Raw genomic sequence first — 19780 nt, 5'->3', positions numbered from 1 at the left:
AATCCCTCTAAATCTCTCGTTACCGTTGTCCTGTTGTAGCTGGGAAAGTTATTTAGTGCCCGTCAAAGCACATTTTTTGTTCTGGGTTGAAGTACAATTCCCAATTTAGCAATTTCATAATTTAGTGGTTCCTGCTATATCAGAGCTATTTGAAATCTATCCCAAAAAGGGTATATAATATTGAAGGTGCACATAGGGTCATTCAGAATAACTTCACACACACCCGCTACTGTGTATTTCCAAGTCTAATTCTGTCACTAAATCCATACCGGTGACCCAGCGCCTAAATACTAGGCCTCAAATTTAATTCCCTCTAAATCTCTCGTTACCCACCGCTGTACTGTTGTTGCTGGGCAAGATATTTAGTGTCCGTCAAAGCACATTTTTTGTTCTGGGTTGAAGTACAATTCCCAATTTAGCAATTTCATAATTTAGTGGTTTCTGCTATATCAGAGCTATTTGAAATCTATCCCTAAAAGGGTATATAATATTGAAGGTGCACATAGGGTCATTCAGAATAACTTCACACACACCCGCTACTGTGTATTTCCAAGTCTAATTCTGTCACTAAACCCATACCTGTCACCCAGCGCCTAAATACTAGGCCTCAAATTTATATCCAGCTAAATCTGTCCCTAGTGCTGTAGCTGGGCGAGTTATTTAGTGTCCGTTCAAGCACATTTCTTGTTCTGGGTTGAAATACAATTCCCAATTTAGCAATTTCATAATTTAGTGGTTCCTGCTATATCAGAGCTCTTTGAAATCTATCCCAAAAAGGGTATATAATATTGAAGGTGCACATAGGGTCATTCAGAGTAACTTCACACACACCCGCTACTGTGTATTTCCAAGTCTAATTCTGTCACTAAATCCATACCGGTGACCCAGCGCCTAAATACTAGGCCTCAAATTTAATTCCCTCTAAATCTCTCGTTACCCACCGCTGTACTGTTGTTGCTGGGCAAGATATTTAGTGTCCGTCAAAGCACATTTTTTGTTCTGGGTTGAAGTACAATTCCCAATTTAGCAATTTCATAATTTAGTGGTTTCTGCTATATCAGAGCTATTTGAAATCTATCCCAAAAAGGGTATATAATATTGAAGGTGCACATAGGGTCATTCAGAATAACTTCACACACACCCGCTACTGTGTATTTCCAAGTCTAATTCTGTCACTAAACCCATACCTGTCACCCAGCGCCTAAATACTAGGCCTCAAATTTAAATCCCTCTAAATCTCTCGTTACCGTTGTCCTGTTGTAGCTGGGAAAGTTATTTAGTGCCCGTCAAAGCACATTTTTTGTTCTGGGTTGAAGTACAATTCCCAATTTAGCAATTTCATAATTTAGTGGTTCCTGCTATATCAGAGCTATTTGAAATCTATCCCAAAAAGGGTATATAATATTGAAGGTGCACATAGGGTCATTCAGAATAACTTCACACACACCCGCTACTGTGTATTTCCAAGTCTAATTCTGTCACTAAATCCATACCGGTGACCCAGCGCCTAAATACTAGGCCTCAAATTTAATTCCCTCTAAATCTCTCGTTACCCACCGGTGTACTGTTGTTGCTGGGCAAGATATTTAGTGTCCGTCAAAGCACATTTTTTGTTCTGGGTTGAAGTACAATTCCCAATTTAGCAATTTCATAATTTAGTGGTTTCTGCTATATCAGAGCTATTTGAAATCTATCCCTAAAAGGGTATATAATATTCAAGGTGCACATTGGGTCATTCAGAATAACTTCACACACACACGCTTCTGTGCATTTCCAAGTCTAATTCTGTCACTAAATCCATACCGGTCACCCAGCGCCTAAATACTAGGCCTCAAATTTATATCCCGCTGAATTTGAATACAATACATTGGGCCAAATAATATATTTGTTGTTGTGGTGAACCATAACAATGAGAAAAACATCTAGTAAGGGACGCGGACGTGGACATGGTCGTGGTGGTGTTAGTGGACCCTCTGGTGCTGGGAGAGGACGTGGCCGTTCTGCCACATCCACACGTCCTAGTGTACCAACTACTTCAGGTCCCAGTAGCCGCCAGAATTTACAGCGATATATGGTGGGGCCCAATGCCGTTCTAAGGATGGTAAGGCCTGAGCAGGTACAGGCATTAGTCAATTGGGTGGCCGACAGTGGATCCAGCACGTTCACATTATCTCCCACCCAGTCTTCTGCAGAAAGCGCACAGATGGCGCCTGAAAACCAACCCCATCAGTCTGTCACATCACCCCCATGCATACCAGGGAAACTGTCTCAGCCTCAAGTTATGCAGCAGTCTCTTATGCTGTTTGAAGACTCCGCTGGCAGGGTTTCCCAAGGGCATCCACCTAGCCCTTCCCCAGCGGTGAAAGACATAGAATGCACTGACGCACAACCACTTATGTTTCCTGATGATGAGGACATGGGAATACCACCTCAGCATGTCTCTGATGATGACGAAACACAGGTGCCAACTGCTGCGTCTTTCTGCAGTGTGCAGACTGAACAGGAGGTCAGGGATCAAGACTGGGTGGAAGACGATGCAGGGGACGATGAGGTCCTAGACCCCACATGGAATGAAGGTCGTGCCACTGACTTTCACAGTTCGGAGGAAGAGGCAGTGGTGAGACCGAGCCAACAGCGTAGCAAAAGAGGGAGCAGTGGGCAAAAGCAGAACACCCGCCGCCAAGAGACTCCGCCTGCTACTGACCGCCGCCATCTGGGACCGAGCACCCCAAAGGCAGCTTCAAGGAGTTCCCTGGCATGGCACTTCTTCAAACAATGTGCTGACGACAAGACCCGAGTGGTTTGCACGCTGTGCCATCAGAGCCTGAAGCGAGGCATTAACGTTCTGAACCTGAGCACAACCTGCATGACCAGGCACCTGCATGCAAAGCATGAACTGCAGTGGAGTAAACACCTTAAAACCAAGGAAGTCACTCAGGCTCCCCCTGCTACCTCTTCTGCTGCTGCCGCCTCGGCCTATTCTGCTGCTGCCGCCTCGGCCTCTTCCTCCGCCTCTGGAGGAACGTTGGCACCTGCCGCCCAGCAAACAGGGGATGTACCACCAACACCACCACCACCACCTCCGTCACCAAGCGTCTCAACCATGTCACACGCCAGCGTTCAGCTCTCCATCTCACAAACATTTGATAGAAAGCGTAAATTCCCACCTAGCCACCCTCGATCCCTGGCCCTGAATGCCAGCATTTCTAAACTACTGGCCTATGAAATGCTGTCATTTAGGCTGGTGGACACAGACAGCTTCAAACAGCTCATGTCGCTTGCTGTCCCACAGTATGTTGTTCCCAGCCGGCACTACTTCTCCAAGAGAGCCGTGCCTTCCCTGCACAACCAAGTATCCGATAAAATCAAGTGTGCACTGCGCAACGCCATCTGTAGCAAGGTCCACCTAACCACAGATACGTGGACCAGTAAGCACGGCCAGGGACGCTATATCTCCCTAACTGCACACTGGGTAAATGTAGTGGCAGCTGGGCCCCAGGCGGAGAGCTGTTTGGCGCACGTCCTTCCGCCGCCAAGGATCGCAGGGCAACATTCTTTGCCTCCTGTTGCCACCTCCTCCTTCTCGGCTTCCTCCTCCTCTTCTTCCACCTGCTCATCCAGTCAGCCACACACCTTCACCACCAACTTCAGCACAGCCCGGGGTAAACGTCAGCAGGCCATTCTGAAACTCATATGTTTGGGGGACAGGCCCCACACCGCACAGGAGTTGTGGCGGGGTATAGAACAACAGACCGACGAGTGGTTGCTGCCGGTGAGCCTCAAGCCCGGCCTGGTGGTGTGTGATAATGGGCGAAATCTCGTTGCAGCTCTGGGACTAGCCAATTTGACGCACATCCCTTGCTTGGCGCATGTGCTGAATTTGGTGGTGCAGAAGTTCATTCACAACTACCCCGACATGTCAGAGCTGCTGCATAAAGTGCGGGCCGTCTGTTCGCGCTTCCGGCGTTCACATCCTGCTGCTGCTCGCCTGTCTGCGCTACAGCGTAACTTCGGCCTTCCCGCTCACCGCCTCATATGCGACGTGCCCACCAGGTGGAACTCCACCTTGCACATGCTGGACAGACTGTGCGAGCAGCAGCAGGCCATAGTGGAGTTTCAGCTGCAGCACGCACGGGTCAGTCGCACTACAGAACAGCACCACTTCACCACCAATGACTGGGCCTCCATGCGAGACCTGTGTGCCCTGTTGCGCTGTTTCGAGTACTCCACCAACATGGCCAGTGGCGATGACACCGTTATCAGCGTTACAATACCACTTCTATGTCTCCTTGAGAAAACACTTAGGGCGATGATGGAACAGGAGGTGGCCCAGGAGGAGGAGGAGGAGGATGAGGAAGAGGGGTCATTTTTAGCACTTTCAGGCCAGTCTCTTCGAAGTGACTCAGAGGGAGGTTTTTTGCAACAGCAGAGGCCAGGTACAAATGTGGCCAGCCAGGGCCCACTACTGGAGGACGAGGAGGACGAGGATGAGGAGGAGGTGGAGGAGGATGAGGATGAAGCATGGTCACAGCGGGGTGGCACCCAACGCAGCTCGGGTCCATCACTGGTGCGTGGCTGGGGGGAAAGGCAGGACGATGACGATACGCCTCCCACAGAGGACAGCTTGTCCTTACCCCTGGGCAGCCTGGCACACATGAGCGACTACATGCTGCAGTGCCTGCGCAACGACAGCAGAGTTGCCCACATTTTAACCTGTGCGGACTACTGGGTTGCCACCCTGCTGGATCCACGCTACAAAGACAATGTGCCCACCTTACTTCCTGCACTGGAGCGTGATAGGAAGATGCGCGAGTACAAGCGCACGTTGGTAGACGCGCTACTGAGAGCATTCCCAAATGTCACAGGGGAACAAGTGGAAGCCCAAGGCCAAGGCAGAGGAGGAGCAAGAGGTCGCCAAGGCAGCTGTGTCACGGCCAGCTCCTCTGAGGGCAGGGTTAGCATGGCAGAGATGTGGAAAACTTTTGTCAACACGCCACAGCTAACTGCACCACCACCTGATACGCAACGTGTTAGCAGGAGGCAACATTTTACTAACATGGTGGAACAGTACGTGTGCACACCCCTCCACGTACTGACTGATGGTTCGGCCCCATTCAACTTCTGGGTCTCTAAATTGTCCACGTGGCCAGAGCTAGCCTTTTATGCCTTGGAGGTGCTGGCCTGCCCGGCAGCCAGCGTTTTGTCTGAACGTGTATTCAGCACGGCAGGGGGCGTCATTACAGACAAACGCAGCCGCCTGTCTACAGCCAATGTGGACAAGCTGACGTTCATAAAAATGAACCAGGCATGGATCCCACAGGACCTGTCCGTCCCTTGTCCAGATTAGACATTAACTACCTCCCCATAACCATATATTATTGGACTCCAGGGCACTTCCTCATTCAATCCTATTTTTATTTTCATTTTACCATTATATTGCGATGCTACCCAAAGTTGAATGAACCTCTCCTCTGCCTGTGTGCTAGGCCTAAATATATGCCAATGGACTGTTGCAGTGGTGGCTGACATGAAGCCTGATTCTCTGCTATGACATGCAGACTAATTCTCTGCTGACATGAAGCCAGATTGTCTGTTACGGGACCTCTCTCCTCTGCCTGGGTGCTGGGCCTAAATTTATGACAATGGACTGTTGCAGTGGTGGCTGACGTGAAGCCTGATTCTCTGCTATGACATGCAGACTGATTCTCTGCTGTCATGAAGCCAGATTGTCTGTTACGGGACCTTTCTCCTCTACCTGGGTTCTGGGCCTAAATTTATGAAAATTGACTCTTACAGTGGTGGGTGACGTGAAGCCTGATTCTCTGCTATGATATGAAGACTGATTCTCTGCTGACATGAAGCCAGATTGTCTGTTACGGGACCTTTCTCCTCTGCCTGGGTTCTGGGCCTAAATTTATGAAAATTGACTCTTACAGTGGTGGGTGACGTGAAGCCTGATTCTCTGCTATGATATGAAGACTGATTCTCTGCTGACATGAAGCCAGATTGTCTGTTACGGGACCTTTCTCCTCTGCCTGGGTTCTGGGCCTAAATTTATGAAAATTGACTCTTACAGTGGTGGGTGACGTGAAGCCTGATTCTCTGCTATGATATGAAGACTGATTCTCTGCTGACATGAAGCCAGATTGTCTGTTACGGGACCTTTCTCCTCTGCCTGGGTTCTGGGCCTAAATTTATGAAAATTGACTCTTACAGTGGTGGGTGACGTGAAGCCTGATTCTCTGCTATGATATGAAGACTGATTCTCTGCTGACATGAAGCCAGATTGTCTGTTACGGGACCTTTCTCCTCTGCCTGGGTTCTGGGCCTAAATTTATGAAAATTGACTCTTACAGTGGTGGGTGACGTGAAGCCTGATTCTCTGCTATGATATGAAGACTGATTCTCTGCTGACATGAAGCCAGATTGTCTGTTACGGGACCTTTCTCCTCTGCCTGGGTTCTGGGCCTAAATTTATGAAAATTGACTCTTACAGTGGTGGGTGACGTGAAGCCTGATTCTCTGCTATGATATGAAGACTGATTCTCTGCTGACATGAAGCCAGATTGTCTGTTACGGGACCTCTCTCCTCTGCCTGGGTGCTGGGCCTAAATATATGCCAATGGACTGTTGCAGTGGTGGCTGACGTGAAGCCTCATTCTCTGCTATGACATGCAGACTAATTCTCTGCTGACATGAAGACAGATTCTCTGTTACGGGACCTCTCTCCTCTGCCTGGGTGCCGGGGCCTAAATATCTGAGAATGGACTGTTCCAGTGGTGGCTGACGTGAAGCCTCATTCTCTGCTATGACATGCAGACTAATTCTCTGCTGACATGAAGACAGATTCTCTGTTACGGGACCTCCCTCCTCTGCCTGGGTGCTGGGCCTAAATATATGCCAATGGACTGTTGCAGTGGTGGCTGACGTGAAGCCTCATTCTCTGCTATGACATGCAGACTAATTCTCTGCTGACATGAAGACAGATTCTCTGTTACGGGACCTCCCTCCTCTGCCTGGGTGCTGGGCCTAAATATATGCCAATGGACTGTTGCAGTGGTGGCTGACGTGAAGCCTCATTCTCTGCTATGACATGCAGACTGATTCTCTGCTGACATGAAGCCAGATTCTCTGTTACGGGACCTCTCTCCTCTGCCTGTGTGTGTGCTGGGCCTAAATATATGCCAATGGACTGTTGCAGTGGTGGCTGACGTGAAGCCTCATTCTCTGCTATGACATGCAGACTGATTCTCTGCTGACATGAAGCCAGATTCTCTGTTACGGGACCTCTCTCCTCTGCCTGTGTGTGTGCTGGGCCTAAATATATGCCAATGGACTGTTGCAGTGGTGGCTGACGTGAAGCCTCATTCTCTGCTATGACATGCAGACTAATTCTCTGCTGACATGAAGACAGATTCTCTGTTACGGGACCTCCCTCCTCTGCCTGGGTGCTGGGCCTAAATATATGCCAATGGACTGTTGCAGTGGTGGCTGACGTGAAGCCTCATTCTCTGCTATGACATGCAGACTGATTCTCTGCTGACATGAAGCCAGATTCTCTGTTACGGGACCTCTCTCCTCTGCCTGTGTGTGTGCTGGGCCTAAATATATGCCAATGGACTGTTGCAGTGGTGGCTGACGTGAAGCCTCATTCTCTGCTATGACATGCAGACTGATTCTCTGCTGACATGAAGCCAGATTCTCTGTTACGGGACCTCTCTCCTCTGCCTGTGTGTGTGCTGGGCCTAAATATATGCCAATGGACTGTTGCAGTGGTGGCTGACGTGAAGCCTCATTCTCTGCTATGACATGCAGACTAATTCTCTGCTGACATGAAGACAGATTCTCTGTTACGGGACCTCCCTCCTCTGCCTGGGTGCTGGGCCTAAATATATGCCAATGGACTGTTGCAGTGGTGGCTGACGTGAAGCCTCATTCTCTGCTATGACATGCAGACTAATTCTCTGCTGACATGAAGACAGATTCTCTGTTACGGGACCTCTCTCCTCTGCCTGGGTGCCGGGGCCTAAATATCTGAGAATGGACTGTTCCAGTGGTGGGTGACGGGAAGCCAGATTCTCTGCTATGGAACCTCTCTCCAATTGATTTTGGTTAATTTTTATTTATTTAATTTTTATTTTAATTCATTTCCCTATCCACATTTGTTTGCAGGGGATTTACCTACATGTTGCTGCCTTTTGCAGCCCTCTAGCTCTTTCCTGGGCTGTTTTACAGCCTTTTTAGTGCCGAAAAGTTCGGGTCCCCATTGACTTCAATGGGGTTCGGGTTCGGGACGAAGTTCGGATCGGGTTCGGATCCCGAACCCGAACATTTCCGGGATGTTCGGCCGAACTTCTCGAACCCGAACATCCAGGTGTTCGCTCAACTCTAGTTGTAAGTTAAAGGGGTTATCTCACTTCAGCAAATGTCATTTATCATGTAGAGAAGGTTAATACAAGGGACTTACTAATATATTGTGATTGTCCATATTGCCTCCTCTGCTGGCTTATTTTTCCATCACATTATACAGTATATATTCAGATGCAATCTAGCAGCGATGGCCATGCTTGCACACTATAGTAAATGTGTTGGCCTCTCTGGTGGCCGGGACTGCTGGTAGATTACAGAGTGATCATAACCGCTGGATGTATATAATGTGATTGAAATATAAGCCAGCAAAGGAAGTAATATGGACAATCACAATACATTAGTAAGTGTCTTGTATTAACTTTCTCTACATGATAAATGCCATTTGCTGAAGTGAGACAACCCCTTTCATTTAAAATATTACGAATCCGATCCAATACAGAACAGATCTGCCATATCCATCATGGGTCTGATAAAAACTGAGCTTACGACTCACCTACGTGAAAAATTTCTTACTCATCACATCTCTATTTATCCATATCTGAGACAATCCCTTTAAGCTGTGCTTCTGCTGATTATTACACAGAGGTTGTAGACTTTATAGACTTCATCTTCAGTGACTTGAGATCATTTATCATGTAAGCCTTTATTAGATACAGCCAGCCTCTCTCAGGTCATATGCTGAATGCCTGTGTTATGGTCAGGGCTATGCGGCGACATGTGTTGCGCGACATTAAGTCACACATCAAAAAGGGAACAACTACATTGTAACATGTGTCGCGCGACATTCATGTCGCACCCATGTCGCGCAACATTTTTTGTAATGACAGTCAATGGGGTCGACGTGACGTGACATGCTGCGACTGAGACGCGACAACCAATCCAACCTGCAACTCGCAGCATGTCGCAGTACGACACCATTGGCTATCATTATAAAACATGTTGCACGACTTTTTGGCAACAAGAAGTCATGTGAAGTCATCGCGTAGCCCTAGCCTATGTCTCATTGAGTCTCTACATACACAAATTTGGCACTAACATGTTTTAGCAAAAAAAAAAAAAACAGCATAATTACCGCATGCGTTTCTGTTGCATTTTTTCCATGTTTATTGTGTCATTTTTTTTCTAGTGTTGTTTGCAAGTGCGTCCTACCACTAGAGTTTTCTTCATGGCAGTTCTCCCCTATAGAGGGGTGAAAATGTCTGAAAACATGCCAAGAGCTACCAAATGAACAAAAATGCAAAGAAAAAAAATGTTTCCGTGTCCTGCTTTTAATATTTCCCATGAACATTTTGCTAACATTTAGAGCTGGTGTTTTATAGCAAAAAAAAATAGGCACAAACTACCACTAAAAACAAAAAAATACAGAAAAACGTGAGCAAAAACCTTTGTGTGAAATCACCCTAAAGCCTAACTCCACTCAAACACTACAAATATCATCATCTAACTGCAATTGACTAGAACAGGGATGCTCAACCTGTGGCCCTCCAGCTGTTGTAAAACTACAACTCTCAGGATGCCCTTCTGTAGGATGATAGCTGTAGGCTGTCAGGGAATGATGAGCGTTGTAGTTTTACAACAGCTGGAGGGCCGCAGGTTGAGCGTGCCTGGACTAGAACGTCCTTCTCCCTCCCCCCAGTCTCTCCCTGACTAGCACAATATAGGCTCTCTTGCTCTCAGCTTCCTGGACCCATGTGAGTGCGACATACTGGGCATATTCAGGGGGTGAACTGCAATCGCACTTAAATTATTTCAGAATTTAAATGGTATTAAGGTATAAACTATTCATTGTAATGTGGTCAAGGAAGGATCTAATTTTTAACGTATACAGTATAGTACATACTACATTTTTAACTGCTCAGTTACATTAATACAGCACATTGGTACATGTATGCAAATGTGGCAGAAAACTCTCGTTTTGAAATGTACAGTGCCATAGGAGATAGATGTATTAATAATGGTAGTGAAGGTGATATGATATAATCAGTGCTATTACTCTATCTTATTTCATAAGGAACACAGAATACAATGAGAAAGTCCATACTGACACTGCACACATTCATCAACCCACTAAATATACAAAAATCCAAGATATTTACTTGCCTGATGCCATCGTTTCCACAGCGGGACATCCTTCTTGTCTGTGAGGACTGCAGCTTTGCCAGTGTGTCCAGCCGGCCAGGAATCCTGAGTCGGTGCTGTCCACAGATCCTCTACCTGCAGAGGACACTGAAGATTGTGGAAAACATTACACGGAATCCTTCAATCAGTCGATACATAGTAACAGTACTGGAATCTCCATCCCCAAGTCATTACAGACATACCCTGAAACAAACAGCTCAACCTCTTTGTTAGATCTATAGAATGTGTCAGTAGAAGGGTTAAGCTTTGCTGGAGAAAGTGCGTTCCTGAGAATTATTGTCATTTTCTTATCAGCTTGCACTTCTATATCTGTCCCAATTCCCATCTATTTAAGGCTGGTATTTCAAATACATGGGGTGGGGGGGATGTCAGTATCCATGGAGATATCTATGTTGAGAAAAGGTGAGCCTTGTTTACTGTAGGAACACGTCAGTAGAAAAAGCGTGGCTGAAAAAATAGAATTACACATGAGAAATAGAGACGTAGAGAGCGGAGGGAGAATCTGGAGAATAAGGAAGAGATGAACAAAAATTCCAGAACACACCACAGGAGCAAACCCAAGTGCACATGGAATCGACGCAGCTCAGAGACTCCTAGCAGCCTATTCTGAGGGACTCAACAGATTGTGGGAGGAAAAAACGCTAATGGCTTTATTTATGCAGGAGAACAATTGTACAGGAAACTGACATCCATGAAGAAAACACTCATGAGATTCATGTTTTTATTGTAGGATTGTCCCTGAGGTTCCTGTTCCCGGGAAGATGCAGGAAAGCCAGGAGGGATTGTATGAAGATGTTCCCTAAACATACAATACACACATGCATGGATTTTACTGCTACATCCGTTCATCACACAGCAAAGTGACAACTTCCAAATTAAACAGTATTCTAAAACATAAAGTATGCCTGAATGTGATATAATCAATAAAGTAAAAAAAAACACAAGCTATGATGTAATACATAAAGATGGCCGAATCAATTCTAAACTGATTCCAACCTGATTCAACTTGTCTCAAATTTCCCAAAAATTCAGATTCCAGAAAAATCTTTCAAAATGGCAGTCACCACTTTACAGGTCAGAAGACAGAGAAGAAGGCATCTGCCACCAAACAGAAATAATGCGTGGATCAAGTTTAAATTTTAAAAATGCTCCTCCTGCTTCCTCTGCCAGCCCCTCCCTCTCCCATTTGATTGACAAAGCCAAGTGAGATGACTACACAGGAACCTGGCCTGTCAATCAAAACGCTGGCAGAGGAATGGCAGGGGCAAGGGTGCACAGAGTGGCTCAGGTCTACCTTCAGTGCAGTCACCTGAGACATTGGTGGCATTTTGCTAGGATATACCACAAATGTCAGATAGGTGGTGGTCCTACATGTGGTACCCCGATGTATCTCTAGAAGTGAGTGCCTAAAGTGAAGGAGAGCATACATCATTAGTTTTGATGCGTCCGAATGGTGGGGGGCCATGTAGTGTGCTGTTGTTGACTTTTTCACTTTGGGGGTCCCATTCTAGAGATAGATGGGGGTCCCAGAGTTGAGACCAGCACCTATCATTGGTGGGATATCCTAATTATATGCCTCCAGTGTTTGAGGTGAGACAACCCCTTTAACTGCACATTCAAAGTAGTAGGATTAAAGGTAGTGAAGCATGAAGCAAAAGATCGGTATTCTGTCATGTTCCTTCTGCTACCTCACCTGATGGAAACCTAGGACAGAGAGAAGGACACTAATCTTCAGGATATATCTTATACTGTCTGTCCAGCATGGCCATTAAGTGGTTCTCAGACACCTGTAAAATGTCTGTTCTCTTGCTCTCTGGTCGTCTTTATATTTAGTTGCTTTTTTGGTAGGTTTCAATCTCAGGGATTAAGGTTCCCTGGACTAGGCCTAGTTCTCAACAGCTCACATAAACATATGCTTAAGGGTCCATTTACACGTCCGCAATTTCGTTCCGCATTTTGCAGAACGGAATTGCGGACCCATTCATTTCTATGGGGCCGCACATCGTCCTTCCGGGACCACTTCCAGGTCTGCATTTCCGTTCCCGAAAAAAATAGGCATATTCAATTAGTGCCAGCAATGTGCGTTCCCGAAAAAAATAGGCATATTCAATTAGAGCCGGCAACGTGCGGTCCGCAAAATGCGGAACGCACATTGCCGCTGTCCGTGTTTTGCGGATCCGTGGATCTGCAAAACATGTTACGGACGTGTAAATGGAGCCTAAGGCCTGCTCTACAAAGACTCATTAACCAGGAGGCGGGACCAGCCCATTACCCTGAGAACTGCAGTAAGATTATTTTATGTGTATACACAACATTTGGGATTTACAATGAAGGAAATAGAATACTTTTAAGTTACTTTTAAGTGCTTTGGCAGTAAACCACCACATTGATCCAGTACACAGTTAGAGCTCATGCACACAATCGCGCCGTGTTTTGCATCCCATGTGTGTTCTGCAATTTGCGGAACGGAATGGGTGGCCCATCATAGAAATGCCTATTCTTGTCAAAAATAGGACATGTTCTATATATTTTTTTTTTGAGGCCCCAGGGAACAGAACAATAGATGCGGACAGCACTCTGTGTGCTGTCCTCATCTTTTGCGGCCCCATTGAAGTGAATGAGTCTGCATCTGAGCAACAAAAAATGCGTGCATGACCCCTTAACCCTTTAGCAATGATCCACTGGTTCACTGCAACAGTAAAAAGAGGTTGTTGAGGGGTTACTGCCAAAAATAAAGACAATTTGTCAATTTCTATATGGATGGTCACACCTAACTCTTGTTTCATAACATGGTTTCCTATTATGAAACAAGTGTCAAATGTGGCTCTTAGGAAGCCACTAACCACATGTACTGATCTATGCCTCTTATCAGATGTAGATATGACTGTGTTTATAGGTGCGGTATGCCAGGTTCAGTTACGTAACAAGCCATTTACCTAGAAAGGAATGCTCAGATGTCCTATAAGAAGTACTTTACGACTTCATTCAAAACTGTAAACCTCATTGGGCTAATAACAATCAGTTCTAGTCAATAGGACGAGTATCAGTGAACAGAACTGAACTGCAATTTACCTCTGGAAAAGTGGCCAAGTATCTAATATCCTGTCTTAATGCTACGGGAGAAGATACAGTGAGGTCAGCAGATCGGAAGAAGCCAGCTTACTCCAAGAAACGCCACTTAACAATCACTTAAAAACTCAAAAGCAAAGCTAAAAGGCTTTAATGTGATTAACTCTTCAAGATCGGGTTTGTGGAGGACATGGAAACATCAAACTAGAAATGGATATGTCAGAATGTTAGAGATGATGTTAATTCATTCATAGTTCACAAAAATGTTTGTGTCTTTTTTTGTGTTCCAGCTGAACTAACCTGGACACCTGAAGAGTTTCTTCCCCCAGAGGATTCCTAGACAGCAGCCCATTGGTATGAGGGTCTCTTACAGCACAGCAATGACAGTACCCTGAGTGTAGAGCAGTGACATGATTTCGCTGTGACAAGATCCCAGTCCTTTGCACAATGCATCTTTTGACAGCACCGCACATCTGTAGGCTGGAGGAGGAGACAGAACGGCAGAGGCCTTGTAAAAGGAGTATAAATGGCCTGGTTTATGCAGAATGAGTTCCTTGCTCCCACTCCTGTCCTAGGATTCCTTGCATTCTCTTGGGTTTTCAATTTCAGTCCTATACAATCTATAACTGCCATGGTTCAATAGGAAAAATCAATCTATATGTAAACCAGTGGTGTACAGCTATTGTGAAAGCCTCTTCATGTACACTGACATGGTATGCTGGGTCTTGTAGTTTCACAAAAGTTAATGAGAACCTGTCAGCCGGATGAATCCTATTAAACCATGTACTGTATTCTGCACGATGAGCTTCATCCTGCTGATTAAAATCATACCTGTTTTGTGAAAATCGGTTTATGTCATTTCCAAGAAAAAAGACTTAGGGGCACATTTATTAAGACCGGTGTTTTAGACACCAGTCTTAATAAACCCCTAAACTGGCGGTGGATCCGCTGGAGTTAAAAAGAGGCGCCGTCCGGCATGGAAACAACTAGACGTGCTGAGTGTGACTCAATAACGTCCTGGTGCAGTAGGTAGATACAGGTATCTGGAGCCATGCTGACTACAGTGCATCCTACAGCTGCTGGAGGGTGCACGGGGGAGCATCCATAGAGGGAACTGATGATTGAGGCGATCTCACAGATGCTCAATTAGGTTCAAGTCTGTGGAATTAAGGGCCAAGGTAGTACTTTGAAGTCATGTACTGACTAGTTGGAAGATCCCATCCGCCCCAGGGAAGACAATCAGCATGTAGGGATATACATGATCTGCAAGAATGAATTTATATCCAAATCGGTTGAAAGTGCCTTCCACATGGATGAGTGGGCCCAGAGAATGCCCTGAAAACATTCCCCAGACCATAACACTGCCACCACCAGCTTGTGTTCTTCCAGCAATGGTTGCAGGGTGTTTGTTCTCTGATGTTTCTCACCTGACTCACCATCCATCCGTCCGATGAAGTAAAAAACATTACTCATCTGCGAAGGCAACCCTTTGCCAAACAGTGGAAGTTTAATTCTGATACTGCAAATATTGAAGCCTTTTCTGCCAATGCAACTTTGTTAGCAAAGGTGTTGTAACCATCCATCTATTTTGAGCCCCATAGTCAGGAGGTGTCACTGAACTGCTGTTTTAGACACATATCTGGTAGCCTCCTGGTTCATTTTGGTAGTGAGCTGCTCCACTGTAGCGTGTCAGTCCACCCTTGTGCACCTTTGTGACCGACATTCACCTATCACATCAATGGCAGGTGGTGCTCCATAGTTTCACGTCTCTTATTCGCAATGGTGTCTACTCACGATGCACTTTCACCACAGCAGCATGTGAACACTTCACACATGCACGGTTTCAGAAATACTGCTATTCTCGAAAGCCAATAACCATCCCTTTTTACAACTGCCGACGTCGAAATTAGGAAGTGGTCATAATAATATGACTCAACTGTGTATAGAAGTTTGTTAAAATTAAGATCCTTGTCCTTTTACTTGTGCAAGACCATGTCCACCATGGAATCACTGGCTGACAAGATAACATTTTACTAGGGTGTTTCAGTGCTGTACATGAAATGTAGTCAGGGCAAAGTTTGCACCATTTATAGAGCTATGGCCAACCATTACTCATAATAGTTTAAAGGGGTTCTCTGGGAATTAAGAAAATGAAAATACCTAAATATTACTTTATCATAAATTTATTCCCAAATATCTTTCATTAGTTATAATGGCTCATTATGTCTAGGGTGCAATCATTAGGAGAAATAAAATGGCCGCCGTCCTATTAGTAAACACAAAACCTATCCTAATCACACAGCAGCGCAAGGTACTTCACAACACTGAGCTAAAGAGCTGTCTCATCCCTATCCTACTTGTCAGGAATAATCATAATAAACACAGTTTAATTTCATCTATGTCTGATGAATGTCTGTAGGAACAGAGTTCATGAGGAGACCTGAAGTACAGAGAGGACGGACAGGACAGACTCTGGTAATGTGCTAATGTTCATCAGCCTCACCCCACCTCCTCTCCGTACTTCATGTCTCCTCCTGAACTCCATTCCTACAGAGAATTCAGCTGAAAATCACATTAAACTGTATTTAGGATCATAATCCCTGAAAAGTAGATCAGAGAGGAGGATAAGGCAGCTCTTTAGCTAAGTGTTCTGAAATAACTTGTTCTGCTGTGTGATTAGGATGGGTTTTGTGTGTACTAATAGGACGGTGGCCATTTTATTTCTACTAATGATTGCCCCCTAGACAAAATGAGCCATAATAACTAGTGAAAGGTATTTGGAAATATATATTCATAATAAAGCAATATATAAGTATTTTCATTTTCTTAATTCCTGGAGAACCCCTTTAACGCATTTCTGCAGTGCTGTAATATTGACAAACTGTCCTCAAGTGAATGGGACGAGCAGTTGTAATTACACTGCCCATTCAAGTCAATTAGCTGTCTGCAGGACCCCCAGAATGAGAGACACTCTGCTCCTTACTTTGGCTAAGAGATACCTGCCTGAAACCAAAGAATCCCCATTGATTAACTCCTAAACTTCCTAAACCTTTACTACTGCATGCAAAAAACAGTAAGGTGATATTCAAAAGATTCCAGTGCTATAGATAGCCCTTGTCTATAGAATGTAATGGTTCTAATGTCTCATAGAAAACATTGTAAAGATTCAGCAGTCAAGGATAGAAACTTTGGAGAAGATGTCCTATCCACTATTGTGCATCTGAATGTGGACAGAGCTAGTGTATTTCACAGCTCTTCTCTAAGGTTCTATTTGGGAGATGATGTCATGGTCCCTCAGGTCACTGGTGTCAGGAGATCAGAGAGACTGGCTGAGCGTGGAGGAATCTAACTGCCTCCTTGATTTCTCTTTATTCAGTGTTGATAGGGTTAATGACCACTTCCCTTTTCTCAGCGGTTGCTCAGTGGTCATCACTTCTACCCTTTATAGTCTGACCCCACCCTTCTGACTATGCGGTAGATAGCTTCATTTGGGTTTGGCTGAGCTGGTGTGAGGTCGTCTCTGGTTTTCCTGTTCTTCCACCTTTACAGAAGTTAAGTGTCACGTTTGTTTGTATTTGTTATATTCCCTGTTGTTGCATCTGGGCCTGAGACAGAGACTTCTATTCATCCATCTGGAGAAGAATGGGTTGTCTTTGGTCCTATACCTATTCTAGAGCTTTATAGAGAAATCAGGGCCTAGGTATACTGCATATGTTAGGTAGTCAGGGCCCGGATTAGGGTTGTCTAGTAGGTGACCTGTTTCTTCCTTAGTTTCCAGGCCTAGTTACTGTTCCCCTTCCCTCCTGTGTCCAGTGTGGAGTTTGCCCCCCACACTGATCGTGACATTATCTACCACCATATAAACCGTCATTTCATTCAGGTCAGTGCAACTATGGATCCTATGTCTGCACTGGTCGAACAGCTGCAGGGACTGTCATTGGAGGTAGCTGACCTCCGTGCGACAGTCTTACGGATTCAGAGACCACAGACGGCTGGTTCCGATGGTGGGTACCAGGCCTGCCCTAAACCTAAGGTTTCCCTCTCGGACAGATTTTCTGGGGGTAGTTACAATTTCATTCGGTTCAGAGAATCGTATAAGTTGTACTTTAAGCTACGTCCATACTCTTCTGGGGATGAGTGTCAACGTGTGGGTATGATCATTTCTTTGCTTAAGGATGATGCACAGTCTCGGGTTTTTTCTCTGCTGACCGGATCACCATCCCTCCAGTCGGTAGATTAATTTTTTAGAGCCTTGGGTCTTATTTATGATGACCCATATCGGATCTCTTAGGCTGAGACCAAGTTACGTGGTTTATGGCAGGGAGAGCTCTCCACAGAAATCTATTGCTCCAAATTTAGGAGATGGGCTATGGATACTGAGTGGAATGATCCTTCTCTCCGTAGCCAGTTCTGTCAGGATCTATCTGAGAGGCTACAGGACTCGTTGGCCTTTCATGAAAAACCTGAGTCATTGAAAGCAGCTATGTCCCTTGCTGTACGTCTGAATAGATGCCTGAGGGGGATATCTAAGGGTCCTCACCCTCATGACGCACTGTCAAATAAGGTGGCGGATTCCTTTGACACTTACGGTAAAGAGACACCTGTGGTTATGCCTTGTGAGGAGCCTATGCAGTTGGGGGGAGCTACACCTGGGACTGCTGGTAGGAGCTCTGGTCAAATGGAGGGAGTCTGTTTTTGTTGTGAAAAAAGGGACATTTCGTGAATATTTGTCCGTACATTCAGCGTCAAGGTGAAAACAAAAGAAAGGCTATGCGAGAGTATATCACTGAGAGCTTACCGAAGGGTCATATCAGACCATCCAAATCCCCAGTGGCAGCTGGGTTTTTCTTTGTAAAAAAAAAAAAAGATGGTACCCTTAGACGATGTCTGGACTTCCATGAGCTCAACCGTATTTCTGTCTGTGATCATTACCCCCTCCCTTTGATTCTGGATTTGTTTGATCAAATTGTCGGTGCCAAGGTGTTCTCTAAATTGGATCTGAGGGGGGCATATAATTTGGTAAGGATCAAAGAGGGGGGCGAATGGAAGATGGCCTTTAATACCCCTGAGGGTCATTTTGAGAATCTGGTCATGCCTTTTGGGTTAACCAATGCTCCAGTGGTTTTTCAACACTTTATCAATGACATCTTTCATCATCTGGTGGGGAGATTTGTTGTTGTATATCTGGATGACATACACATTTATTCTCCAGACATGGAGACTCATCAGGATCATGTGAGACAGGTGTTACAGATCCTAAGAGAGAATAAATTGTGAAGATGGAAAAATGTTTTTGCTGTTCAGGAAGTGCAATTCCTGGGTTACCTGCACTCATCCTCAGGTTTTCGTATGGATCCCGAGAAAGTCTGTGCGCTGTTGGACTGGGATCGACCCGAAAATCTGAAAGCGCTTATGCGGTTTTTGGGATTTACGAACTACTACCGTAAATTCATCTTGAACTATTAAACTGTTGTTAAACCTTTAACAGACATGACTAGGAAGGGAGTCGATTTCTCTGTTTGGTCTGAGGCGGCATTACAAGCCTTTTCTGCTGTGAAGGAAGGTTTTGCTTCAGCCCCTATTCCAGTGCAACCGGATGTGTCTCAGCCATTCATTGTAAAGGTTGACGCATCTGAGGTAGGGGTGGGAGCAGTTTTGTCGCAAGGTCCTTCACCTAGTAAATGGCGGCCATGTGCTTTTTTCTCTAAAAAACTCTCGACTGCTGAAAGAAATTATGATGTGGGTAATAGGGAATTGCTGGCCATTAAGTTGGCTTTTGAAGAATGGCACCAGTGGTTGGAAAGAGCCATTCATCCTATTACAGTAATTACTGATCACAAAAATCTGGCTTACCTTGAATCGGTTAAAAGACTGAATCCAAGGCAGGCCAGATGGTCGCTGTTTTTCACCAGATTTAACTTCATTGTCACCTTCCGCCCTGGGGTTAACAACGTCAAGGCAGGTGCTGTTGCGCAGCTTTCCTGGGGGAAGGGTGATTCTAAAGATCCTTATCCTATTTTGTCTAAAGGGGGTAGTCATATCTGCCCTATATCCTGATCTTGAGGCTAAGGTGTTGGAGGCCCAAGAGAATGCACCGGACTCCAGGGAAATTGTTTGTTCCTTCAGACTTATGTCACAAGGTATTTAAGGAACATCACTGTACTGTCTTGGCTGGACACCCTGAGAGTAAATCCACTGTCTA

The 19780-nt window shown here is 45.4% G+C and overlaps 1 protein-coding gene across 3 annotated transcripts in view; it reads right to left on the bottom strand.

The window, feature by feature from the left end:
* SH3TC2 (SH3 domain and tetratricopeptide repeats 2) overlaps positions 1 to 19780 on the bottom strand; it is a 198405-nt gene that overhangs the window by 122519 nt on the left and 56106 nt on the right. For 2 of the 3 annotated variants that reach the window (XM_044280724.1, XM_044280725.1), the window contains exons 1-2: positions 11054 to 11120; positions 10471 to 10596 (exon numbers count right to left, since the gene is read on the bottom strand). In XM_044280724.1, coding sequence (XP_044136659.1) covers positions 10471 to 10596; positions 11054 to 11078 — 151 coding nt within the window. In that variant the 5' untranslated portion in view covers positions 11079 to 11120. Of the gene's footprint in view, positions 1 to 10470; positions 10597 to 11053; positions 11121 to 19780 lie in introns of those variants that run through there. The other variant, XM_044280726.1, reaches the window with a different exon arrangement.

The sequence above is a fragment of the Bufo gargarizans genome, chromosome 2, assembly GCF_014858855.1.
Source record: "Bufo gargarizans isolate SCDJY-AF-19 chromosome 2, ASM1485885v1, whole genome shotgun sequence".
Taxonomy (NCBI): Eukaryota; Metazoa; Chordata; class Amphibia; order Anura; family Bufonidae; genus Bufo; species Bufo gargarizans.
The sequence above is the reverse complement of the archived record's forward strand: the minus strand, read 5'-3'. Positions and strand labels throughout refer to the sequence as shown.